A 27,209-nucleotide genomic window follows, 5' to 3' on the forward strand; every position below is an offset into this window, starting at 1 on the left:
AAAAAACCCCAGAAAGACAACAATCCCAAGTGCCAAGATAAAATAAAATTTCCATTACGCTCTGGGTTTTACTCAGGATGTTGTGTCGAAAACACAGACATGATTGGAAGATTTGATACATACATTTAATGTAGTTTAGGATGTCACGGTATCAATGCATAGCAAATGTTCATTATTTCAAGATGAAATGTAATACAAACAAGTATTTGATCACGGTAAAACCCTGCATGCCTTAAGCACCATGACCTTGCATTGTTTTTATATTTAAATAAATATATACTGGGTAAAAGTGTATTTATCATACTGTTACAAACTATAATATACATAAATGTCACATATCCATCAGAGCATTTAATTTTGCATCTCTTCCTTTTCACCATGCACATTTCATAACAATAAGCATAGGCACTGAATTTGTGATCATTTTAAATCAAAAGCTCTGAACCTCTTTATTTTACTGTACTGTATATGATAACCAACACCCTTTTGACAAATGTTTAATCAACCACCTTATTTAAAATAGTCAAATTCAATGATCAAAGAATAAGCAATATATTATTTCGAGAGTGGGTAGGCAACTACGATCCTCGAGGGCCGTTGTCCTGCACGTTTTCTATGTCTCCCTGTTGCACGCACCTAGTATGGAGTATTGACTCCATGTGTATTATACTACTATTTTTTGTTTTACTGGTAGTAAGGCTCGAATTCTTAAAGCATCTCATTCCTATGATTCAATTAAACCTGACCAATAGTAATGGTGTAGACATTTCAAGTGTCTGACCACTTGCTACTACAGTAGAGATCAAATACTGTGCAATGAATGCAATCTAGTTAAAACGATACAGTATTTTACATGTGCAACAACACGACTGCCTTAAATAGACAAATGTATACATATATTTTAATTAAATATATGTACTTTCATTTTTCTTTTCGGTTCTGACATAATGGCAAATGTGATGTTTTGATACATTATATTCTTACGCAAAGGGCAGAAATGGATTGTACCACTTTTCTACAACAGTTTTACCAATCCCTTTTATTTTCTGTGTTGCAAGTCAAACAGTACCATAATGTGAACTTTCACTATTATCTCAGGTATTATGATTAAATGACTATATTTTTTCAAATGATAATATTTGATAGCAATATTTCCTAAATTACCATCTGACAGCCTGTGTTATGAACGCTGTTGGAGTCACCCAAACTATCAGTGAGCAAAACACGTTTTTTCATCTAGAGCAGATGGAAAATGAGTATAATCTTTTCCCTTTTCCAATCCTTGAGAAGAGATGACCACATTATACTAGTCAAATTTATGTCCTGCATGAAATTTGTTCACATCATTTCCTCATAGAAGAGCAGATATGCCTGAGAGAGAAGAACTCTGGACTCTGGTACCATTTGGACTGTGGTATCACTGATGTAAAACCACTGGCCCTGGGAACTGCCGCTATAGTCCTTTGCACCTGAAACACAGGATGGAGTTTTAAACAGTAGGCTGTGACACGGTCGAAAGGTTCTCTCAAATCATAGGTTTCTTTATTTGTCCCTATTAGTAAACGGCATTTAACTATGACATGCATTGAACTTTTTCGTTCTTCTAAATGTTTATTATCTTGTCATGTTTTGTATCAATCAATCAATCACTCAATCAATCACTCAATCAATCAATCAATCAATCAACCAATCAATCAATCAATCAATCAATCAATCAATCAATCAATCAATCAATCAATCCGTATGACAACGACACTGCCGAACTCTGACCTGACAACTTCCGGTGATGTTCAGATTTTTTTGGGGGAGCGCGGACTTTTACATATGCAGTGTAGTGACCACCACGCATAGAGCCACTGTGCTCTACAATCCCATACAGGCTGTACAAGACACGGTCGCCATGCACCAGGTTCTGCTAAAGTTGAGGAAATACAATTAGCAGTGAGAAGAATAAGAAAGAAAAGTTGAAAAGAAAGACAAAAAAGTCAAATAGCCCTAAACCACAGTTACACCCAAAGAATATTATTTAAAAAAAATACAGACATGGAGAAAAAGCAAAAATAATGTAGATGAGAGATGAGTGCAGGAGAGATGTAGCTAATGTCGAGATGCATACCTTGCATGATGCTGAGCAAAATGGTGCCAGATCTAAGATTAAAGGAAAATCCACATGGCGGTTCACCTTTCGTAGATTCATTCCAGCCTTTGAAGAGTGAGGATGATTGACTCTCAGACCACAATTTTAAAACATTCACAACTGTACAATAAGGTTTGTGAGAGAAATCAACTATAAAAACAATGACAAACCTGGTGGAAGCGTTTCAAATGCAAAGTGATGACAGGAGGGAGTGAGGAAATGAGCATTTGTTTTCTTGCACTGGTATAGACCTTTTCCACCTTTTTATCTACAACAGCAACAACAGAACAAAGTTAGAATTTAAGCCAACAGATGCAATCGGCCTATTTTAGAACCATTTTAGAATCCTGTGCAGGTAACCTGTGACTTGCTGTGATTTCTGCTCACCAGCTGAGCTGTTCTTGCGCGTCTGCTTTTGTCTGCGTTCAGTGCAGCTCTCACAAAGCAGCTTGTTGTTGCCCATTAGCAGCTCCACTGAGGTAAACTGGTGGAGGCATGACTGGATGGAACATTCCTTGGAGCCGGGATTGTAACTTTGGGAAAGTGCCTGAAATGCCCCCTGGTGGTAAGGTTGGTGGAGCTTCTCTCGGGAGTTTTTTTCCTCTGGTTCTTCCGGAGAGCATCGCAAAGGGGGCGAGCTGTCCCCCGAACTAAGGCCGAGGCTGACTTTTGACAAACTACTTACAAGCGGCTCTACAGTATCCCCTTGCTTGGAAGGGGAGGATGATGAGGTAGAAACCGATACAGCGAAACAATTGACAGTAGGTGTTGGGTGAGATTGGACATGACTGGAGCAGGAGGTATGCGGGACCCACTCGCTCTCCGATGCCTCACTGTCGGCATCATTACTGCTGTCCTGTGGACCGGCACCTCTCTCACTGCTATCTGAGAGGCTTCCACAAGTGGCCACCTTGTGAGTAGAGACCCAGCGGGCCGATCCCCCTGCAATTCCCTCTTCTTCGGGTTGTTCCACGCTGCAGCCTGCGCCCTTTCCATCCATAAAACTGGAAGACCTCCGACCATGATGTTTCTGGAGGGAAAAAACAAAAATGTTTGCATTTGCATTGATAACAATGCAGTTCAAAATCCTATCGTTCTATTTGGATGTCAATGTGTCACGAAAATATTAATAGCAGTGACCCACCTGTCCACTTAGTTTCCTGGTGTTTCTGTTTGTAGTGGAAAGGACAGAAGCGTTTGTTTCCTGTTCCCGACTTCCTTTCACTGGCTTGACACTGTTAGAAGGTTTTGATATCTGTGGCAACAGTGTAACCCATCATCACCATAAAATGTTAATAAACATCTTCATTTGTAAGCATAATTAAGAATCTTCCATTAATAAAATCAATACGTCTAAAAAAGATTAAGCATCTTACCCGTTCCTCTATGATGGGTAAAGAGATGTCTATAAACGCTTCCTTAACCGTTGAAATCTGAAAGACAAATCAGTGTGTAAAGTTACACTCGGAGCAAAGACTCTCTTCTGATTATGTCAATTCTTGATTGGTTTATACACATCACGTTCACCCAGCCACACTTACATGTTCACACTCTTCACACATAATTGTGTTGGTCAGCTCTCCAACAAAGATGCGGTCAACAAAGTTCATCTTTACACCTTCCTTTCCATATGCTGGTGGGAAGAGGAAGTCAATATTTAAATACTATATGATTGCAACATGAAATCCACATTCACCCCTTTAATGTCTCTCCCACATTGTCCCACTTAACTGTGCTACTTGTCTCACATTTTGTCAGTCAGGAGGTAGTCCTTACAGAGCTGTGATCAACATGATCTGCTACTGCATCTTGCAAGTTTTGATTTGTAAATCCCTCTATTTACAGCGAAGCCATCCTGTTTCTATTTAGTAATAGCATGTCCTTAAACGGCCAGTAGATGGCAATATGTTTCTTAGCCATGTCAGTATAATGAACCTTTGACTTGGCGCCTGGTTTCCTCATTTGCTGTTTTCTCAGTGGGATTGTTGAAAGCCCTGAGGATTCCTTCCTTCACCCTCTGGAAAACAAATACAATCAAATGTGATTGCACATGAGATTCCTTGGAGAATTTGAATGAGATATGTTGCAATTTAGCTACCATGCCAGAGTCCTTTTGTATGACTTTACCTTCTTTTAATTACATACTACGTACGTCCATTACAAAAATTTCAACTTTCCTGCATAAGCTCTCCTTGACAGTTTTATTTATTATAAGCATCATTAGTAAAATAATTATTGCCTCTTGTCTGAAACTGTTAAGATGTTTTTTTTCTTTTCTCGTGTGTGTGTGTGTGTGTGTGTGTGGGGGGGGGGGTCTCTCTTCAGAGGGGTCTTCTGATTAAAGATGACATGGTCAGTGAGTTGTTGGTAAGAGAGCCGCGAAGAGGCGCAGCCACAGTAAAGTACCAATCAATACATAATTGGCCATAGTCTAGGTCTATATTTGAGACCAGTCGCCCCCATTGTCCCGGGACCCACGCACTGGACTGGCTATTTAGGTCAAAAAACCTTGTTAATCCTAGTCCAGCCAGTCTCCCCGTCCCACTCAGTCAGTAAAGTGAGACGAGGTTGAAGCTCTCCTAATTAATTACCAGCAACCCCCACCCTTCCCCTCCAAAGTAACAGCATGCATGCTCCCACATGGGTAAGGAGAGGGGGGCTCTGAGGGGGTAGGAAGGGTTCCTGGCAAAAGGGTGTAGGAGTGGAAACAAAAATTAAGATGGGGTGAAGAAGGACAGTCCATGCCCTGAGAGAGTAATAACTACCATCTCAGTTAATTGCTGATAATTGACTGGGGCCAGATTAGCATATTTAGCTCCCTGATACTAATAGCCAATGAACACAAACACTTAGGGCCTCTGAAAGGAATCAAAGGATGGTCACACCCATCTCCTTCTCATGCTCAACGACACAAATTGTGGTATGCATGAAGATTTAATTGCAATGTATGACTCAAATAATTGAAATGTAAAAATAGTATATGTATAAATGACCAGAAACCAATTACAAATTTGTGGAAGAATGTTTGTTGATTTTTGATGTTCTTTGAGCATACGATTTTACTCCAAAATATGTGCTTTATTTTTTCATTTCAAACGCAGAAGCGTAGCTATTATGCCACTGTATTGGTGAACACGCCTGGTTGATTAAATGCATTTGATTACACTGAATAAAGGCTGAACCTCATCCTCTATGCGTCCTTGATTAAATTGGAAAATGGCTGATGAGTGTGTGTGTATGTAGGGTGGGGGTGATGGGTGACCCTCAAGCACAATGGGGCAGCCCCGGAGTTCATTCAGCAGCTGTGGGTTTCCCAAGTTCGCACAATGATTTTGGTTCTGCCACTTGCAAGTCCCTGAAGTGGCACAACTGCAAATGTTCACAAGATTGAATGGGAGCCGAGACAGTGGGGCCTGGGGCTGACCACTAAACACACCCGCTAACTTCCCCTGCTAGGTTCACGTAGCCACTGGTGGGGCAACAGGGAACATCTCAGTCTTCTAAAAAGCGGCTTTGGGTCTGCTAATTGCTCTGTGAAGGGTTGGAGGTGGCAAAGCGTCGTAGCCTCGCAGGCATACACACGCACGCACATGAGCACAGGAGTACACAAAGCAAAACATCAAGATTAAATCTGTATTGTACCAATACTGTACAGTGTGATAACAAAAATCAGCTTTTCTTTCTTTGATAAACAAATATGTATATATATTTTTTTCTCTATCAAAGGAAGGAAAAGTATAAAGGCTCATACTCACTTTAGTTTCCTCTACTCTTATGGAGTCCAGCAAATAGTGAAGGAGTTCCTGGCTGTCCTGTTGTTGATACCCTTTAAAGCGTGATGCCCTAGTTAAAGAAAGAAAAAAAAAAAAAGAGAGAAAAAAGAAAACATGAAATGAAATAAAAGAAACAAAATAAGATGCTGTGATCATTTTTATACATTTTGTAATATTGACAGACTAATCAGCAGTTGTTCATAATATACACGTTCTCTTAGCAAAAATCATGTTGGCTCCATGTTAACTTTTTCCCCCCCCTTGTCGGACAGTCGTATAACCTGAGCATTAACGCCTATTTGGAAAGGCTCTTTTTGCATCCGTCCCCTGGCTGTCCACATTGAACAGATGTGAGGACAGATGTCAGGGGCATATGGGCAGCAAAAAACACAGCCACATCAACCTGTTGGGCCAAAATAGCCACATAACCACAGGACAAGCTGGTATTACATATATGCACAGTACAAAGTCAGAAGCAACACTTGTAGTTGAAGAGAGCAACAGTCCATGTGTTCAATATTTATGGTACACTATGGTAGTCCCTAAAGCATATGCAACACAAAGACCTTGTGGTGAGATGCTTTATTTGAAGGCCAACAACCTGTGCTTCACATAGGTCACTGGCAGAAGATCTAGTGTTGCCCTAAATCAAATGCCCCCACCGTAAAATACGGCGACAATATTTGGTCTTTATCCATGGATTCAAAAGAGATGGGTGGAGGGGTGAAATTTGTGGAGGACACATGTCATTTATTTGCAAGACCTCAATACGAACACCGTTTAATGAAATGCCCTCTTCCTGTGTGATTTGTCCTTCTGCGAGTGCGGGCAGACCAGAGTAAAAGAAGAATATCAGAATCACACAAGGAGAAGGAAAGAAAAAGAAAATGGACAAATTGAAAAAGAAAAGTTAACAATTGGTTTGAATTTGTGGGAAAGAGAAGGTCTGCAAGCTTGTCCCAGTGGAGGGAAGCAGAAGGGCCCTGTAGCGTTGCTCTCAATCTGGCCATCACAAACAGCTGCGGAGCCAACACAATTTATAGCCGGATGAGTTAGTACCAGACACAAGGCCACACAAGCTCATACCCTGAACACACACGTTTGAGCAACATGCACCCGTAAACAAGGCAAAGAATTAGAACTATTCCTACACTAACTCACATGAGGACATAAACACTCCATCACAATATGGTCACCTAAATATGCAAAAAAAAAAAGCTAGATTTTCAGATACAGTACATTTAATAGTGTACTATTCATTTACAAGAGCTGCTCAAAGTAGTGGCCGTCAGCCTGTAGAGATTTAGCCTTCTAATGACCAAGTATAATTCTCTCTCACTCTTCTGGACCTAAAAAAAACAACAAAAAGCTTTCATTGAATAGGTTTTAGTGGGCAGCAGATTGTTGCATGTGCTTCGTATGTTTGCCTCACAGTCCAAAGGCTGAGGCGTTGAATCTCTGTTCAGGTCCAACTCTGGCTCGCTGCCACATTCCCCAAATTCTAAACCTGAAGGCTGAAAAGATTCTATCCAGCTATACTGTATTGTATTTTAATGTATATTGTGTGTATTTTCAGGTTTCACAGTTTTTTTTCATTCACAGATAGAAATATAACTATATTACCAAAAAACGAGAGCTCAATTAAAAAGACTCAACAAGACAATGTATATCATTCCTCTAAATTTAGCAAAAGTAAACAAGCCGCTATTTATTTTAAGCGACTGTGAATATCTTTCTTAGCAAAACTGATAGATATCTTGCTTCCTGCGCAGACAAACATGCCCATCCAGACTGATGTTGTTTATATTTTGTGTGTGTGCGTGCGTGCGTGTATTGCAATAGAGAGAATTCATTGTTGCTCTTGGCTGTTTCCATCAGGGATGTAAGGTTTCCCCTAAAGGATTCTGAATAATATCTTGTAAAGATGAAGGTCTGTTGACATTTACAAAAAATAAACACATAAAGGAGAAAAAAACAAAGCCTTTTTTTTTCTTCCAAGAAAACTAGTATAGTATAGCGTCCTGTACTTTTGCGCTATGCTTACTGTCTGCTGTATGCACACTGGCTCCGTTTTGCTCCTCTTATTTATTGTGTTTTCTGTTTATTTATTATTTATTCTCTACTCTTATTATTTATTGTTTGTGCCTTCTTGTTTTTATATTGTGTCGTTTACTTGTATGTCTATCGTGTAATATGTCTCGTCACCGTGGGATAGAGAAAACGTAATTTTGGTTTCTTTGTGTGTCTTGACAAGTGAAGAGGTTGACAATAAAGCTGACTTTGACTTTGATATTGGTCATCCTAAAATTTGAAATCATCCAAGAGAAAAAAACTGGTTCTTGGTGACGTTTTATTGTATAGCTTGTGCATTATATACAAGGAGCAGGACAAGATAAGATCTACAGCGATTAACTAGACCTCAAACAAAAGTTCAACCTTTTATTTAAAACCCAATTACAATTGAGAATAATCCTACCTTTGTTATAGTTGTATTTCATTCAATACTTGTTTAAATTTACAGTATTGCTAATTGTGCCCAAAAATATGGCGCTTAAAAAATGATTGTTGAGGCTTAACACAATACCTTTCGTTTCAAATGCATGGGAGTGGAATAGATTAGCCCAACGTAAGATTAGTTACATTTGATTGCAATGCTCACTGTCTGAATACACACGGGCTGCGTGAGTGCTGTGGGCTGAAATGGTACCAGGTGAGGTTGCGTGCACACACACGCGTGCATGCATTTGCGCAAAGAACAAATGCACAAGCGCCTGCTCGATGAAAGTTAGGTACCAGAATAAATGTCAAAGCCGCACCAGAGATGTACCTAGTCACCCAGCATCAAACATCCCGGTCACCCACCTGCACAATAGTGCAATACCAAACTCCTGCAACGTACCATGATTAAACAAGAACAAAGCCCAGACCACATTACCACAACATCTAAAACAATAAATGACGGAATAAAAATATTGGAAAAAGACAAAAACTCATACGCCAACCCATGAGTGCTAAACTATAAGTCTGTGGAGGTCTACTATAGTATCATCAAAATAAGTCAGCCATGCAAGCCTAAGACAGATTTATATTGTGATCGTTAAGCTTTAGAAAGAGCACGTAGAAAAGTAGGAGACTGATAAATGATAGTAATAATAATGAAAATAATAATAATAATAATGATAATTGTGCCTTACTTTTGGCAAAGCTGATTAAAAAGGATCTTGGGATTCACTGGACCTTTTCCTGGCTCTTTCATGCACTGAAGGAAGAGAAGCATGGCTGCAGTCAGGGGCTCAGGACTGGGCAGCATTGCTACTAACGGAGCCTGCAAAAAGTCACAAAGTAACAAAAAGTGCTATTATCCTTTATCACTAACATTGAACAAATTCCATTTTTTTCAAGTAACTCCCAAAAATCGATTGGTCTCAGGCTACTGCTGGTTAGAAATATCCACATAGGCTATGAAATATACCAACAAAATAAATAAATATTTGTTATTTACAAACATTTGAAGCAAAGTATGATTTCAATAAAGAAATTCAGTCATGAAGAGAAAATGGTAGCAGTACCAGATTGCTCTCGACTGGTGGGCAGATCCTTAGTTTATACCCTTTCTCCTTCACTTCCTGGATGAGGTCAATGAGCATATGCGTTTGGGACAGATTCTGCAAAAACGAGAATTTTCACATTTCTTATCTTTGACCTTGCAATCACAGGATTATATCCAACTGGATATTTGTTAAAGCATTCTTGGCTTGTTGCAATTCTTCTGGACATTTGTTAAAACATGCATGGCTTGTTGCAATTCTGTAGTCAGTTAAAATATCCATGTGGAATGTTGGACCAATTTAGCAGGATTCGTGGTCATTTTATCATGTGTTGCTTTAAAATGAAGAATGCGTCTTGATTAAGAGTAGTCAGTGTCCCATAAGAGAGAAGCATCTCATCTTCGCTTTCAAAAGATTTGTTTGGTCACATCTTGGCAAAGAACACAGTTGCTATGGAAAAGGCACAATGGAGCAGCCATTGTGAAGGCAGACACGGCTCATCCTCTTAACAATTACATGTTTTCACCAAAAAGATTGCAGTTTTCAAGGAGACAATACAAAAGAAAAAGAGTGTGCGAGAGAGGGAATAGCATTCACACTCACTCGAATTTCAATCAAAGAGGAAGGTCCTAGGGGTGATTAACAAAATGGTGGAAAAAAACAGGTTTATTGTTCAGGAGGCATGTCAGTTTGCAGTGACCATGACACAACCAGAGAGAGACTGGGGAGGGTTGATGGTTGAATTGTATGTGTGGGCAGGTAAACATGTCCAAGTTTGCGTTGCATTTGTCACTGCATTGAATGTATTTCTAAGTGACCTCAAAAGCTGGCCTGTTTATATAAAAAGTCATTGTAAGAGTATGTGTTTACACGTATTGTGCAAACATAAGAAGAAAGCAGGTCATGACAACACAAGATCAAACAAAAATCCATCAAGCTGTGTTTCAATATCACTAACAACTACCACTGTTTTCCTCACACGGTAATCAAGCTGATTTTGTGATAATTATTATGGCAAAAAAGTGTTTGTGTGATTTGTTGCGAGATATAGGTACAGCATAGTATATAAACATTGGACAGTCCCTGATGACTAAAGCTGCAACACGGCATATCATTTCAAGCTTTGCTCTGTGTTGCTCTAATACATTTGATTTTGACCTCTTCAAGTAAATCTTTTCTCAACCCGAGGAGATAGTAGATTGTAGACAATGTACCAACCTGCATAACAGCATTGAAGAAGCAGGTGTTGCCGAGGTTATTGATGCCTTTGACAGGAACCAAGGCACTGTTGATGGCAGAGCTTTTACCTCTTGAGGGTTCGTTATAATCAGAGCGTTCCTCTCTCAGTTTCTGGATTTTGGGGGATGTCGCTAGAACACGAGAACACAAAGTGACATGATTTATTGGCTAGATTAACATGTGAATTTCAAACTTGACTAGGTTCTTCCTTTCTTGCACACACTGACAAAAACAGGTGAGTCATATTTTTTTAAACCCAAACGCTGGACCATCCAAACACTAGTTCATTTGCTCCTGCAAGATCCATTTAACCCTGAAGATAAGTTAAATATTTTACCCAGATTTTGGGTCAAATCTACTACAATTCTGGAAGAAAAATAAATGGAAGAAAAACAGCATATTGGTAACACCTCCCTTCGATTTTGGATTATTATTATTTTTTATAGTAAAAAAGTGTGCGTTAGTATTTACGTTACTCTCATATATGACCTTCTCCTCGAACATATTACATTTTAAGCACTGACCAATTCCACAGATGATTGAAAAAGCAATCCAAAACAAATTAGTGATGAGCTTGCTATTTCCAGGGAATCAGTTTAAGGGAAAGGCCCTAATTCACAATAGTATGGAACTCCATGGGCAATTCACATTCAATGATCATAAGTATAAGAGAATATCACATTGTGCTGTAGTTTTCAAGTTTCAAGTTTTGGCTTCAAGTCCATCTCACGATTACCTCACATTATTGCTGCTCAAATGACGTGGCCTGAAATGAAGTGGAAATTGTTAACTGACTTTCATGGCCCATCCCATAGTTTTTGGGAGTATAGAGGTCCATTTTGTTGTGATGGCACTCTGTTGCAGCACTCCATTGAGTATTGCTAATTACATCTGGCCTGTGCTGGCAACATCTGGGGTTTCCAGCTATTCCATGAAGCCATAAGGGAACGCCCATATGTCAGAACACACAATGTGGAAGTAGGGAAACTGAAGACTTGGATGAGAAAATAAAGTCATTTTCCAGACTGCATTTGACACTGAAAATATATGAATAGTTGAAATGTAGATGACAATTGAACAATAGAGGAAAAAAATGTGTATCTCTTTCTTAATCAGAAACTAATGTCCCTTAAAGGTAAATTAATGTTGCAACTGGAGCACAACTGTGACAAGTCACACAATGACAAAATAACATAAGACATGAGTGAAAAACCAAAAGCCAAACTTAAAAAAAGAATAAAATAAAAGCAAAATTCATACTTAAGCAGATGTGGAATTACACGCATCTGCTATGGTGTGTGTGGAGATGAAGGACACAGTGTCAACAGCCCTGATGCAGCTTGAGTCAGAGAGATCCGACTGGCACTAGCTGAGAGGGAGGAGAGGGACAAGGAAACTAACTGGGCGGAATGGGGATGCCTATGGACACACTCTGCATCTGGGACCATCACCCAAGGTAAACAATGTTCACGGAGCCATCTGGTTGAGACTGGGTGGGGAGGGTGTGTGTATGAGGGAGTGGGGGGCAGCAGAGGACAGTTGAGGGGTGTAGTGGGTGGAGGGAAGGGTTGCAATGAGCACAAGCATATGGAAAAGCAGATTTTTCCTCTCCCTGCAGCAATCAACGATGGCAAATGTCAGCATGCGCTATGTCCACGCTTGACTGTGCTGCACTAAGCACCACCACCTGGCCCTTCTTGCACAGCCAACGAGTATGGGCAACAGTAACAGATCGAGTGGAGGCTTTCCCCAGGGTGGAGAAAAGCACCACGGAACTCAGACTCATCATATGTATGCACGCATGTACACCAACACCTCCTGCACTCCCTACTTGCTGTCACACAGAGACAAACAAATTTTTTATGACGTGGGATCAAATAAATAACACAATGACCTGTAACCACACAAATATTATTCCAGACAAAATGAATTAATCTCACAAAGACATACTCCACATTCCTGTCGAGAGTAAATGCTTCTTTTTTTTTTTCGCTGCAACGGAGGAGCGACAATATTTTCACTCCCTCCCACACTGATCAAGCATCCAAAATAACAGCATACTGTATTTCTCAATTACTGCAAACAATTCATCAAACTAACAGAAAAATGAAAAATAATGTTGAGAGGCTATTCCTATGATTCCTAATATGACCATCTAAACGTTTGGCCAGTCAGTTTTAGGTCTCCATGTTTGCTTTCAGTGGAGCAGAGCAAAGGCAGCTCCCTTCATGCAGAGCAAGCAGTCATGAGGAAGGACGAGCAACACCAAATGTCTTATTAATTCACTAATTTGTTGTGACTACAGGGCATAAAAAGCTTGCTTCCTTGCCATCTGAGGCCAGGCGAGCTCAGTGACATTTTATTTACAGACACATACACATGCCAATATACTAAGTGCAGAGCTTGGTCAAATGAATGCTAAGACATGTGATTTTGCTTACGCTGAATTGTAAAAAAAAAGAAGAATGACCATGAATTTATGAAATAATCTAAGTGAGGTTAGATTTGTATGGCTCATTTGGGAGACGGCATGGCAGTAACCATACAGACAGACAAAAAACAACCCAAAAAAAGTGCACACACTGGCCTACTTTCATGCGCAGTGGTGGGAATTAAGACAGGATCACCCTTGATTACCTCCATGAAAGCCCCACCAGGGAACAAGCATTTTGCTGGCCACTGACTCGTCTCGACAAGTTAAGGACAAAAGCTTGGTGCACATTTTATTTCCGACCTTTTGGTGGTAGAAGCTTTCGCCAAAGGTCACTCAAACTAATACATCAGTCCATGGCACACTTTTCAAAAGTCCATCATGGGTCAAAATAACTGGCACCGGAAAACAGAATTTGAATACCTGAAAACCTTGACACCTACCACCATATTGTGGAAAAGAAATTACTCCTCACATTCTTTTGTGATAGTTAAATTGCTCAGGTATTTGTATTCATCCATTGCCCAGCTATTGTCAATGGAGCGAGTAGCTAGCTGGACACCAGTTTGTCGATCACCGGTAAGATTGAAAGGGCTGGCGCACATAGGCCATCATTGGATTTGTTCCTCCATTTTGTGGAAAGTAGCAACCGGTGTCGCAGGCTGAAAAATGCAGAGGAGACCTATGTAACAACGATTAACTGCTCTGCTTCAACTACGAGAATTGCAACAGAATTTTGGGACAGCTATCGACGAAGCTGTGAGATTCAAAGGAATCATTGTCAGGCATCTTTCTGACAAAAATCTAATTTAAAACTGTTTACACATACATGTTGGCGATCATGTTTTCCTACTGGGCTGTAAAAGTAAAAAAAACACATAACTGACTGAACATGTTATCATAGAGTAATATTCTACATGTCCTGAAAGATACAATAGACCAAATAGGAAAAAAAAAAAACACAAAAGACTGACGAAGCATAATTAAAATTTTTAAAAAAAACACACACACAAATAAAATACCATGTACACAGTTATGAGGAGAGTAATTATTCAGTATCATAGATATCATGACAATAAATTACGGGATTATGGTGGGAAAGATTGTGTGTCTACTTGGAATCCTTTCAATTATTTCACAAAGACAACCCATCTCCATTGTGGGAGAGAGTCTAAGTCCCTGAGGTAAACAGTCCTTTTAGTGGGATTCTGGTACTTGAGCCAAAGACCTTGATGGTAAGAGAGCATAGTTAATCGACTTTTAGTTTTCAATGAGCTGTTGTAACAAATTACTGTGGCTTGTGAAAACACCCATGCTAGGGCTCCTTTGTGATTTGGGGAGTATGGCACAACATCTCTCTCTCTAAAAAAAAAAAACTGGCCTTCAGACTGAAAAGCAATTTTACAAGCTCCTCAACAAATATTTTATACAATTCTGGCTGTCTATTTCTATAGCCATTTGGCCAACGGGTGTGGTACAATTGGATGGTAGGAAAGGTGACTGGTAATTTATAGTCTAAACAGTCGGTAGGCTAATCCGATCAGTTAATAGTTAGTAGTTCAAACATATACTGTAGGTGGGTTACCAAAGATCCACAAATGTCCTTTAACTATATATGCCAAACTTGCTAAGTTAACCATAAAGCTCTAGTGATGAAAAGTTTGCCAACATACTGGAGGATCATAATAGGATACAAAGCAATACAGGAAATTATTTTTAGATTTTGTCAAAGAAATTAAACTTGCCCATTAGCCAAACATCAAAAGACCTTGCAGCCCTACTTGTCTCCGCTGTGCGGTTTATTCTAAAAAAACAAAATGGTGCTCTTTAGTGCCTTAACTGAATAGCACACAATAGATACACATTCTACCTTGAGTTAATTATGTTCTTGACAAACACATTTTATTACACTGTGATTTACAGAGCCTGCACACCCTTTGGGAAAGAGTACATGGCTATTCAGTTTGGGATTCACAATGCAAACTCAGTTTGAAACGGTAGGCAAAGGTGTGATAGCTTACAAACAACTGTTTGCTTTAAATGAAAGTTTTTCTCAACATGGTCTCTAGATGAGAGTTTGTGCACTCCAGCTGTGGAGGGTGATACAATTTCTCGAATTTGATCCGAACTGTGACTCCCACTAGTGCTGCACAAGGGCCCAGAGGTGGCAGAACAGAACAAGGGACAAGCGACCGAGTGGGAAAGACAATGGATAACGGAGCAGAGGCCCGACCTTTCACAGCTGCTCACGTTCTTCAGGGAACCCAGCCGGGAAGCATCACTCAAGCGCCTAATTTCGTTAATGCGTGCAGTCATGCACAATGTACAGAGAGAGTGGATGACTGTTCAATACTACAACTCTTCAGCTGTGGCTGAGAGAGTGAGTCAAGACCAGCCTGGATGTGCATGGCTGGTTAGTCTACAGACACTGGTAACTGGACAAATGGACGTTCAGGGGGCTTAAGTTGAAACTAGTGAGACCACAAGCCATCATACCAAATAATACTTTGGGTTTAAACAAAATAATACAAATGTCCATCAATGCATTTCAATGGGTGTCAATAATAATAAAAAATAAAAAATCTATTCAGGGGCCAGCAAATAGCACTGCTGTAAATATTGTATTTTTATGGCTGTTATTGTAGTCCAAAACATTTTACAATTCTGATGCGATATTATTGCTTTAGGACAAAAAGAATTGGTAGTCAATACTAGGTGATTTATTCAGGTCTGTACACACTTGTGACAATGGGTGCTGCTCATGACTAGCATTTGTCCAAAATGTGGACTGACAAGTGAAGTGACACAGGAATGGGGAAAATCAAGAGAAACTATCACGGTTGGTCTTGGTTGTTGCACATAGCCACCATCACAGCCATCGAGAGGATGATAGGAGCAAGATTTCCTATGCAAGAGCAAGAATGATGCCCTCAGTGTTTGACTTTTTGAGTAGAATGTACAGTGAATGTGATATTACAATTTTAAAAGGTTTATATTGACATACGTTTTATAGCGGGCGTCGCTTAGGTGGTAAAGCAGAGGGCATTCAGTGACCAGAGGGTCGGCAGTTCAAATCCCGCTCCGAGTCATATGTCACGTCCTTGGGAAAGACACTTTGCACACCTTGCTTCGAGTGCTACTCACACTGATGTATGCCTGAGTGTGAAGTGTGGTGGTGGACAGGGAAGGCCGTGGTCCTTATAGTTTACCACCACCAAAGTGAGTGTGAGCACGTGAATAATGTATTCGCTGTACAGCATCTTTGAATGTCCAGGGCTATATAAATCTGAATTAAGATCAGGGGATGTTTGAGAACAATTGTCAGTTTGGTACATGTCGAGCCCTTTGAGACTTGATTATGATTTAGGGCTATTTAAATAAACTTGAATTATTATAATTATTATTATCAACAACCGTTTTGAACCGAGACTGACAATGGTTGCTCCTAAGTAGTGAGTATGTAGGTGAAATTGAGGATTGCTAACAATCTTTACCAGCAGGGGGAGCAGGTATACTGAAGTGCACTTTCATGAGGCCACCTGAATCTGACACATTTAAAACGTTTTAAAAGGTCCTTGCGCTTAATTTCTTGGATTGGTGCCATATTTACATGGTGTACATGAATACATTTAATTTTGATGAGTTTCGCATTGATGAAATGGTAATTAGTTCTAGGAGTTGGGAGACAAACACCTTACCTGACGTTGCCTTGACAGAGTGCTTCTGCAAAAAATCCAGCGTCTGTGCCAAGGCTTTTTTGTTACAGTGAGTGGAGAGCTCCTCATTACATTCAAAACACCTGCAGGGAGTAGTCAGGCAGGAAAATCTCTCAGTGAGCTTCTGTAAGTCAATAATGCTCAAAACCATGACATGCATTGACCGTGACAATGAAGTTTGGCACATATTTTCAATATCACAATTTGCATATTTTGTCATGCTGGTTGATTTTGATCCTGCGTGTACATTTTGTTTGAATTGGGAAGCTTTCTCACCAGGCTTTCCAAGTGCTCAGGCTTATGGTGATGCAATGAGACTCTGGATAAAAAGCTTGGTGGTGCTTGACAGCATGTTCAATCCCTGAGTGGTTACAGACCTGCAAGAAATATGAAAACAATATTACAGAATCAACACATCCATGCACATCGGAAGCTTTGCTTTCATTATTACAGGTGGGCTGCCAAAACCTTAAATTCTCCAATGGGTGTCTGAAGAAATTCTTACTTGGAAACCACATTTGAGGCAAACTAAGATGTCTTGAAATGCTGCTGGTTCACTGTTGATCATGGTTCTTTCCTTCAAGCACTCTGAACACACCAACCACAAGCTGCACAACACAGATTTCTTCACTGAGCTTAAGTCCACAGCCTTTGTCACATGCTGGCAAGTCAACCCTGTTTAAGAAACATAGAACGTTAAAATAAACTTTGCAAACAGCTACAATTTTTTTTATAAAATGATCTGACATCAAATATTATCTTTGATATATTTTTTAGTTGACTTGATGTGATGAGTACATTTGTATGATAGAAACAGAATTTATTCGGTATAAGCGATTTGTGATGATCAGTTATTACAAATATACAAAAAAATACATTGTGTTGAACTGGTCTACTCCAATAACTTACCACTGACTTCATCTGATGATTCGTCATCACGAGGTTTTCGTGGTTTATTTGTCCGCTTCGTCATGTTGGCGGGTGTCGAGGACAGGGGCTCCTTAAGACGCATTTGGAGCTCTGCAGGTTAAGACTTTGACGTTATGACACAAAGCAACCAGTGTCCCTTAACTTGTTCTTTCCCCTTGTCATTAGGACTAGGTGATTAAATTTATCGAGCATTTCAAGTCAGGGTGATTTGTCAACCCCCAACCCCATCTCCATGAACAATGCAATTCTAATGGATTTTACCAATATGATTAAATACAATTCAGTGTCCATTCAAATAAGCTCATTTGCATTCAATGTGACAGTAACACATTGGCTACATTTACATGGACATATTTATGTGGAATAAAAACCTGATCGGATTAAAAATGCTGCATGTACACACCTCATTCGGTATACTCTGACTTGTCCAAGCCCATCCCTATGAGAATGTTATCTCCCCTTAGTCGTAATGTGTGTTCTTCGTTGATAACAAGATAACATTTAATGTATTATACATTGTATGATCATTAAGACAGATTGGAATTAAACTTGTAACAAACAATTTTCTTGCCATAGATGTACTCAGTGACACCTTCCTCGTGACATTCAGAACTCATAAAAACGAAATTAACAGGTAACTCACCTATTTATTTTTTCGATCCAGTGATTGACAGTGTTGGCTAAAACCAGTGATGCTAACGCTCACTGGCTAGCAAACGTTAGCTACAGGCTTTCACCACTAACAATACAATGATCAGAATTGTTTACTTTACTGCGTATACGCTTGGAAACGAGTGTATAGCGAATTAAAGATGGACCCATAAAATAACAATTACACGGGACACATCCTCTGCTCGGGTTAACTAGAGCTTGTAGCATACACTAGCAATATAAACATGTGACGCAGTCGGAAGTAGTATGGCAATCTGTAGTGTTGCATTCAGGTACATCAGGAAACGGCTATTACCAAGACGCTCAATGACGTTCTAACATTAAACTAGGGTTGAGCGGGAAAAGGAATCAAACAAGTCATACATTTGATATGCATTTAATACAAAGACAAAATAAATCAGGTAATTCCAATTTACCAGCAACAGCTATAAGATTGCAGGGTGGCTGCTCTCTTACTGTTATAAATATATATAACTTTGTGATTTAAGACAAGTCAATAACACACCATTTGGCATTTTAGTGCGCACCAAATTAAATGTATGATTTGTCATAGAAGTAAACAAAGAGGTGTTTTGTTCTCTTTTACATTGCGTAAAACCCTCTTGCCCTGTTTTGGTTCTTTGCGGGACCCGTCAACTCCTCATATTCGGCAAGTGCGCATGCTCAGTTAGCTGTTTGTATTGTGCACTTGACAGATTGCGCTATATTTATAATTTGTGTTAAGAAAAATTTCTCTTCTTCCAGACGCTACTTTTTGCACATGGCTTTCCGAGTATGTTTAAAAAGTTCTATAGTCGCCCGCCGATTATTGGGGGACAGTAACTTTCTTCATAGTGCCTTTGTTTCGAGCAGCCGAATCCTCCTACCAGAACCAGTCAACACACGTCTTTACACAAGTGAGTTTTTCTGTTTTGCATTGTTACCAGTTCACTCCGTTTTTACCTGTAGCTGTACTAGTATATAACAAAAACTAACAATTTTGTCTCATGCATACCAATATATGGTAAATTGATTTGTTGTCCTTCAGCTTCAGCGTTGTGGCTCGGTTGCCGAAGATTCGGTTCGGTGCCACAGATCACGGATGTGACCTACGAGCAGTTGAAGAAGATCTTGGTCGGCGGCAAGGCTGTTGTTATCGATGTCAGAGAGCCATGGGAGCTTCGAGAATACGGCTCCATCCCTGGCTCTTTAAACGTTCCCTGTAAGTGTTGATATTCCATAATTGGAAATATTATGACAGAAGCGTGGACCAGAGCCGAGCTTCACCATGTGACGCCTCTGTCGAGGAGTATGGCGCCCCCTTTTATTAACAATTTACTGTACATATGCTTACAAAAGAAGTAAAATTTTAGTCTTAAAATTATAAGATAACATAAATGGAACATTTTCATTTCATGACTGTATCCTATTGTCAAATTATGGGAGTGACTTGTTGCAAGACCTAATCGAACAAACAAAAAAACATCCACATTTTGACAGCTGTTTTTATACCCAGCTAAATGCAATGTGAAAAAGGATAGTGCATAAGAGCGGTGCAGTAATAAGGTTAGAATTGCAGTGATTACAAGTATTAAAAAACATTTTGGCCATAAATCTAAACTATTCAGTAGAAAAACAATAAATGTGGCAGTAACTGAGCGTGCCTTTGTGTCCGATCCAGCAATCCAGTTTATTGTGTGCCATTCGGAACCTCAAAGTGTCATATGTCGGGGCCGTCGGAAACTGACTCACTGTATTTTTTTTGCCTCCTGTCCGTGACTTACCCATAATATGTTTACAACCCAATACTGAAGGTCTCAATACTCCAGCTGTTAAATACTGATGGGGTCATCTTTGCAGTGGGCCAGGTGAACACGGCTCTACAGCTCGATCCAGAGGAGTTCAATGAGAAGTACGGCGGTGAGATGCCCCAGAAGGTGGACAACATTGTGTTCACCTGCCTGGCAGGCATCAGGAGCAAGAATGCATTAGAAATGGCCTCTGAACTCGGATACAAAGAGTAAGACTCCTTCGTATGGTCATAGATTTTGGCAAAACGTCTAGAATTCCTTCTAAAAGGATTACAAGGTCATTTCCTTTGTTTTTGGTGATTATTGAGAAAGAAAGAATATGTGCTTTTGTTTCTGTAATGTGACAGAAAAAATGTTCTTCTTCACTGCAAAATCCAATATGGCCTTCTGATTCTTTTTGCATCTTGTGATATGGGCACGTATGCTTCTTTCAAAATCTTTATTGATGGCGTAACACATGATGGTCACATGACTTCTGAAATCTACAAAACACTTTTTTACCTAGCAATTTACAGGAAAAAAGGATGTACCAAACTAATTGAGAGGATATTCACTTCCTCTTGGGGGAAAAGTGGAAGATCCTCGATGGGCGAAGTCAATCGCCAGATCTTAACCCTATAGCCGCGTTTCACTTTCAGACGAGTAGATTGCTTCACAAACAAAGGAAAATTGAAAGAGACTGCATTCAAATGAAAAATGCAACAGTCTGCTCAAGTTAGTTGGTCATGCATCTATAACCCGCCACTTTTTCCTCATTCTTTCAGAGTTCAGCATTACCCGGGTGGATGGCAAGACTGGGCAAAAAATGAACATCTAAACTGAAGGATTTGCACAGACTCAAGCTTTTTTTGTTGTTGTTGTCTTAATGCTGCAATTTATCTGTAATTTACATACTGTAGGGAATAAGAGTGTAAAAAGATTTTACACTCTTATTACCTACAGTATAGAAATTATTGACTCTTTTCAGATTTTGATTTATTGTCTAAACACATAATACTTGAAATATATATGGATTTTGTTTGATCTATCATTATTGACTAACCATACACTTACCGGTAATATTTACTACTGTTAATTATTAAGTACTGATAGATGACATGCAAACAATGCCAATATCATTACCCTTGACTTGAAAAAATGCAAGCTATTTCCCAATGATGTACTATGCAATGTTGAAAAAAAAGTGTTAAATTAAATACTGTGAACAATTCTACGTTCAAGTTTATCTTCAAGATTTTGTAAACAGATGCTGTAGAACTCATAATTATTAAAGTTTTGATTTACCAGGGAGTTTTTTTCTTTTCAGTCGTGTATATATACTTGATTGAGTTTATTAAAAAATAAATGGTGTGACCCCAGATTACGCACTCTGCAAACCGGAATGAGTCTATTTATGTTTCAGGTTCAATGGTCACTACCAGCAAGCCTCCATGGAATATCCATAAATCCCCCTTTTTGACCTGTCTCAGCAAATGTTTGACCAAGGTCCTTGTTTTCTGAAGAATTAAATGTTACAGAAAGTCCAAAGTCAATAGATAAAACAATCACTGAATGTCATAATTGATTCCATGTAAGAAATCAATTCCCAGCAAATGTTGAAAAATATGCCACGTGACACCCACTGACATCTGATTGTCCACATGCAACATTATAGACTCACACTTTTTGTCTTTTGTTTTTATGTCCAGGTTTTTTTTCCCTCCAAAAAGTCAGATTGTTTGCTGATTAACGATGAAAAAAAGGCGATAAACCTTTGCTAAAGGTTTGATGCAATTAAGCGCTCCTGCTCTCAAACAAGTGTGACAATGGCATAGCTTTCGCTTTGTGACATTGAGTGTACATACTGGCAATGGTCCAATTCATAGATATCAATCTTGGGGGCCTAACGCTGCCATGACTAATTGCTGCCTGCAAAGGATGCCTGTAAGGATTGCGTGCTGTATAATTTCTGATTAAGTGATGCTTTAGGTAACAATAGATAACCCCACTGAGCAGACCCGACCACTATTTTCTCCCCTTATATCACCGTGCCATGTCAACTGTAAAATTCAGACTACAACACCCACCCCCATCTTCTGCCGGCTTATTTCCCCTCAGTGGTAGTTAATTCCATTTTATTTTTTTCTGCATTTCTGCATACTCTTGATTTTAATCTGCCAAAAACAGACCAGACTAATAAGTACTCATTTGTGTCAAATCTTGCCAGGGCTCTTTGTCCCTCCACCGCCCTCATCAGGTCACCCTCCAGCTTCTGCTTGGCATTCAATTAAAGTCCCTCGTCCCATCAGAGCAGATCATGTCAGTTCTGCATCTATACTCCCTCCTCTGACTGGCCAGCGCTTGGTCTTCATGTCTGTCAACTGCCGTTGTGGATCCTCAAAGGTAGTGTGAACCTGCAGGTGAACCCTCATTGTTGATGGATGAAGAGATGGATTATAATTATTCAACCCACATACATACACAGAAACAGAAAATACCACAACTCCTCATCAGAAATATTAGTCAATCTTCACAAGGATCAGGGATGCGTGCCTATAGGTACGATTTTATTTCTGTCTACATGTGGAGCTCCACTGTTTGGGTTCCAAGATCAATTGCTTGAAGGGTGACTGTATAACGTTGCCATGTCGTTCTTATTTGTAGGCCTGTATGACGTAAAACATTTGCATAGATTTATAGATACAAAGTCTTGCATATGAATATTTATCTATTTCTTACCTTGTCAAATGATGGTTAATAATTACTGTAAAAAAATCATAAACAATTCTGTTTCTTGACATTGATAGAATACTAACTATGAATAATAACATCATTAAAGGCAATTTGAGCAAATTTGTCATTTCAGAAGCGTGAATCAAAATGGTAGCAAACCACATCAATCAGCACCAAAGTAGCTCTCTGTGCTCCTTTATGCAGTCAGTGCGTACAATTAGAAATTACTAATAGGGTCATAGTTCACAAAACTGACTTTCACAAGTGTATGTTCATTTCTTGCTCTTTCCATGGGTGACAAAATGAATGTAAATTGTCGCTAATCTCTGAATGCTCTGTGATTAATTGTCAACCAATACAGGAGGTCGTATGTCTTTCATCCAAAATTAACTTGGATGAGCTCCATCTCAGCCATGACCCTGACCAGAATAATTATTGGAAAACATATGCAAGGATAGACACTTGTTAAATGAGCTGGCATACATCTTGAAGCCAGGCTGTTTAACAATTATAACATGCTTCTTTTATGAAAACGTTACCGTTCTCTCTTCATTATGAAAAGGCAAGGATTACACGGTAGAGGGTGACCATTGGAAAAACAAGGATGCCTTCGATGACAGACAGCAAGAAATCCCAAGTGACCCTCTCTCTCACCCTTAAACCTTGACACCTCCATGGTGACCAAACCCCATGTCTGGGTAATGACCTTTGCCCTTGAGCAGATGACCATGCTATGGCATTGACCCTTGAGAGTTAAATATACCTCTGCCTTGCAATGATGACCTAATTTTTAAAGCATTTAAGTGACGTGCACCACCATTTTGCTAGAAATAAACTCATCAGGAGTCATGTTAAGCCCATTTTCCTATGTACATGTGGACAGATGGATGGACAGACGGATAGCTCGATCCATCATTCAAATCTTATATACATTTTTATTTTGCTCATAATCTACTGAGCTAAAGCAAGTATAAAGAAAATAGATACAACTGAGAAAGAGTATGGCAGTTAACCTGACACTTTCTTTAGGGCCAAAGATTCCATCGGTCAAATCTTGTCCTTACAACTGAATGACAGCATACAGCCGTTTCCTGTCCTCATTCCATCCACTTCCACACCTTTTCTTCCTGCTACTGATTGAGAGCGATCGAATTTGGCCAGCAGATGCCAAACATGCTCAGTGTCCTACTTCAGGGGCTTGTAGCAGAGAAATGAAGCATACCAATCCCAGAGAAGCTGAAGGAAGGCAACACATGATAGTCATTTCCAATTTTAATAATGCTGCACAAATGCATGAGTTTAAATTTATGAAATCAGGGTGTCATTGTGAATTGTTTCTGTCTGGCACATGGAGTATCAGTATTGGTTTTGGTTTTAATGGGTCTGTCCACATTGAAGGAGAGTGAAGAAAACTGCATTTAAAGTATGCATTATTCCATATGGGACAAACCTAACACATTTGACACAGATGCAAGAGTTACCATGTATAGACATTTAAGAAACAAAATAAAGGTTAAAGCAAATGGATGGCCCTTTTAATTAGAAAAATGTAAGTGTTTGCATATATACTCATGCTTGGAGGGGACAATTAGTTCGACTGTAGAAATGTCAATCGCCCTCATAATGACGTGCAGTACGATGGTCATGTCATTAGATCACATTTTGTTAAAACGATTTACTACTGTGCATCCAATCTGAAGTGACTGTATGTATACTTGACTAAGGAAATCAGATACATTAGCATTAAATGGTGGAAAGGATGAAATTCATCATGTATTTAATTAACAGCGTCAGTGTGTGCGTGAGCGAGCGGCACTGTTTATCGTTCGTGTGCGCGAGCGCTGACAGCGGAGCTCTCCATGGTGCCTCACAAAATGCCGGCGCTGCAATAGATCAGGGTTAAAATTGAAAAGTGAATAAACAATATATTTCCATCAAAGCGAAAACGAAATTCCTCTTGAATCATTGTGTTTGGATCACCTCAAATTACAGTTTAAAATTTAGCTAATTAATTGAAAAAAAAGAAAACACGATAGAGACTTTTTTTTTTTTACGAAATTATGTAATGATCCTTATTGGTAAGAAGATTTCTGTTACATTTTGGTTCAATTTAAGTGTGACATTTAAAAAATAATGACGTTATATAGCAATGAAGTAACATACAAATTACAAAATAAACTTGCAATTATTTTTTGTTGGCAAATTCAAATCCTAGAATTTCTATTATATGTTTATCTTATTCTATTAATTTATTTTATTTTTTAAAATGCAAGTTGCTGTGACTATTTCTAATTGTGGCCATTTCTGCGTTAATGCAGGCAATACGTAGTCCACCATGAGGACATTTAACAAACAACTATGAAATTTGTGAGATAAAAGCCATAAAACATCGGATCCTTTTCAAGACTATATAGGCCAGTGGGTTGCATGTTAGAAACATGCTCTTTGCCATTAGTTGTTTTGCATAGACTTTTGCTTTGCAGAAACACGCCGCACATTCAACTGGGTCACTAACCTTCATCCCGCGGCAAAAATGCAGTTTTTACCATGAGAAGCGGGAAGGAACTGTGTATTCATCAAGGAGGCAAAAGTTGTGACTCTCTTAGAAACTGGTGATCTTCAGTCACTTTTGTGCATATGCTTTGGTGGCTAAATCCCAATTAGAGTCGGCTGACACGCTGCTCTATTCATGCGCGGCCCTGCCTGCATACATTTGCTGGGGAATGAACGGCTTAAATGGATGTGCCGCTAAATGCGTCGGACACCAGAGAGAATCGGCCTGAGTGACACTTTCTTTCTGAGGCACTCGAGTGAGAAAAGGTATGAATTTATAAGGTACAGCGAAACACATCAATTCACAAGACTTCACACGCCTTTGTCCGAATCTCCTCATGCGAGACAAAGTGAGTTTGAACCCGGAAAATGGGACTGAAAAAGTCCCAGCGCGGAAAGTTTTTAGAGACTGGATTGCCAAAACTTTTGAATAAAACCCACACACGAACAGCCTGTGATATGACTCTAATATGCTTTGCAATATGAATCTGGATTAGAATCGCAATGATGTCACCTGGTGGGAGTCCCATACAAGCTCAATTACTATTCACGGGGGTCGCTAATATCCCACCCGCATTAACGAGATGGCCGGTCCTTGCAGCTTGCTTTTTTCCCTTGTACTCTCAGCAAGGAAACACAACCGGTGCACACAAGAAAATTACAAGTTTTTTTTTTTTTTTTTAAATCTTTGTCCCCGCGTGGCTCAAAGATGCTGTCTGCTGAAAGAGGTGTGACTGATGTATGCGGAGATGTCCACTTCCATGAAGAGAAATAATTAATTTCTTTCATTTTTCACCCCCTCAAAGCCACTTCTAAAACGTGGGAATCTTTCAGAAATAGGCCACACTGCAAAGTGAGACAATGATTGGGCCGTGTTGAATAGAGCCAAACAAAGTTTTATGGGTCGACATAAAAAATGTGTTTTCTTGTGAGCTCACAGGGGTCTTAAATAGTGGGCCATTGAAACCAGTCCAGGAGAGGTGGTGGTGAACCCTTGGCACCGCTCAAGTATAGTCAGCGAGCATGAATGGAGATCCCTGGTGGGGTATTGCTCTAGCCTTGCTTTGCAGACAGGTTGTTCCTCTATATTCATGGCTCATAATGGCCAACCAGTTAAATCAGAGCCCCACCGCTTATAGTAAAACATCCAAAAAGGACTGGCAAGAGTCAAGCTTAGGCGCCCATAAAACCTTCCTCTCCACTTCAAATAATTCAGTTCTTCCCAGGTCGTAATTAAATAGCTTTACAAAGTTGCCACTCTTGATTGACTCCACAATACTGTCGTATAATAAAGATCCGACCATGTAATTAATGTTTCTTTTTCTTGTGGAAAAAAGGGAAGAGACAATACCGCTAGTCAAACCATTTAAATTAATTTAATTTTCCATCCCAATTGCTTCCAAGCCTGCTTTCATGCTTGACACATGCAGTTAGCCTGTGACTTTTCTTGTTGGCTTCTGTGCACAACAGAGTGACTTTTAGTCAGAAAAGTCCTCCCTTGAACAATGCAGGGCTGGATTTAGAGATGGGGATGTAACATGCTTTACAACAGCACACGGCGCGGATGGGAACCGGCGGGACAAAAAAAAAGAAAAAGCGATGCGTTAATAAATAACCCCCCCGCCCCTCCCCTACACAGTCAGGCACTAACATTCCGTATATTGATGAAATTGTTCGCGTGTCTTTGAGTTGACGGTGCGCGCAGGAG

General features: G+C 39.6%; 2 protein-coding genes across 6 annotated transcripts; one reads left to right on the forward strand and one right to left on the reverse strand.

Moving 5' to 3' along the window:
- Positions 1 to 103: 103 nt before the first annotated feature.
- Positions 104 to 18,707, reverse strand: usp45 (ubiquitin specific peptidase 45). 5 transcript variants are annotated; one of them, XM_061289051.1, is made up of 18 exons: positions 18,418 to 18,707; positions 17,754 to 17,864; positions 17,350 to 17,519; positions 17,121 to 17,221; positions 16,827 to 16,927; positions 10,677 to 10,828; positions 9,480 to 9,575; positions 9,105 to 9,235; positions 5,893 to 5,980; positions 4,073 to 4,154; positions 3,679 to 3,770; positions 3,514 to 3,570; positions 3,282 to 3,392; positions 2,525 to 3,167; positions 2,308 to 2,405; positions 2,117 to 2,203; positions 1,771 to 1,912; positions 104 to 1,469 (listed from the first exon to the last, which is right to left on the reverse strand). In XM_061289051.1, the coding sequence occupies exons 2-18, from the start codon at positions 17,854 to 17,856 to the stop codon at positions 1,339 to 1,341; spliced, it is 2,385 nt and encodes a 794-aa protein (XP_061145035.1). In that variant the 5' UTR covers positions 17,857 to 17,864; positions 18,418 to 18,707; the 3' UTR covers positions 104 to 1,338. The 5 variants fall into 5 exon arrangements, 4 of the variants coding, with proteins under 4 accessions (XP_061145035.1, XP_061145034.1, XP_061145033.1 ...); XM_061289050.1 differs by having other exon boundaries at positions 1,771 to 1,915; XM_061289049.1 differs by having other exon boundaries at positions 2,498 to 3,167.
- A 337-nt stretch (positions 18,708 to 19,044) lies between these two features.
- On the forward strand, positions 19,045 to 21,526 carry tstd3 (thiosulfate sulfurtransferase like domain containing 3; the record flags this gene model as incomplete). Its single annotated transcript, XM_061289059.1, has 4 exons — positions 19,045 to 19,342; positions 19,474 to 19,647; positions 20,286 to 20,445; positions 21,001 to 21,526. Coding segments are annotated over 4 exons (690 nt in total), but the record flags the coding sequence as incomplete, so codon positions are not given.
- Positions 21,527 to 27,209: the final 5,683 nt, after the last annotated feature.

Source organism: Syngnathus typhle, linkage group LG10, assembly GCF_033458585.1.
Source record: "Syngnathus typhle isolate RoL2023-S1 ecotype Sweden linkage group LG10, RoL_Styp_1.0, whole genome shotgun sequence".
Taxonomy (NCBI): Eukaryota; Metazoa; Chordata; class Actinopteri; order Syngnathiformes; family Syngnathidae; genus Syngnathus; species Syngnathus typhle.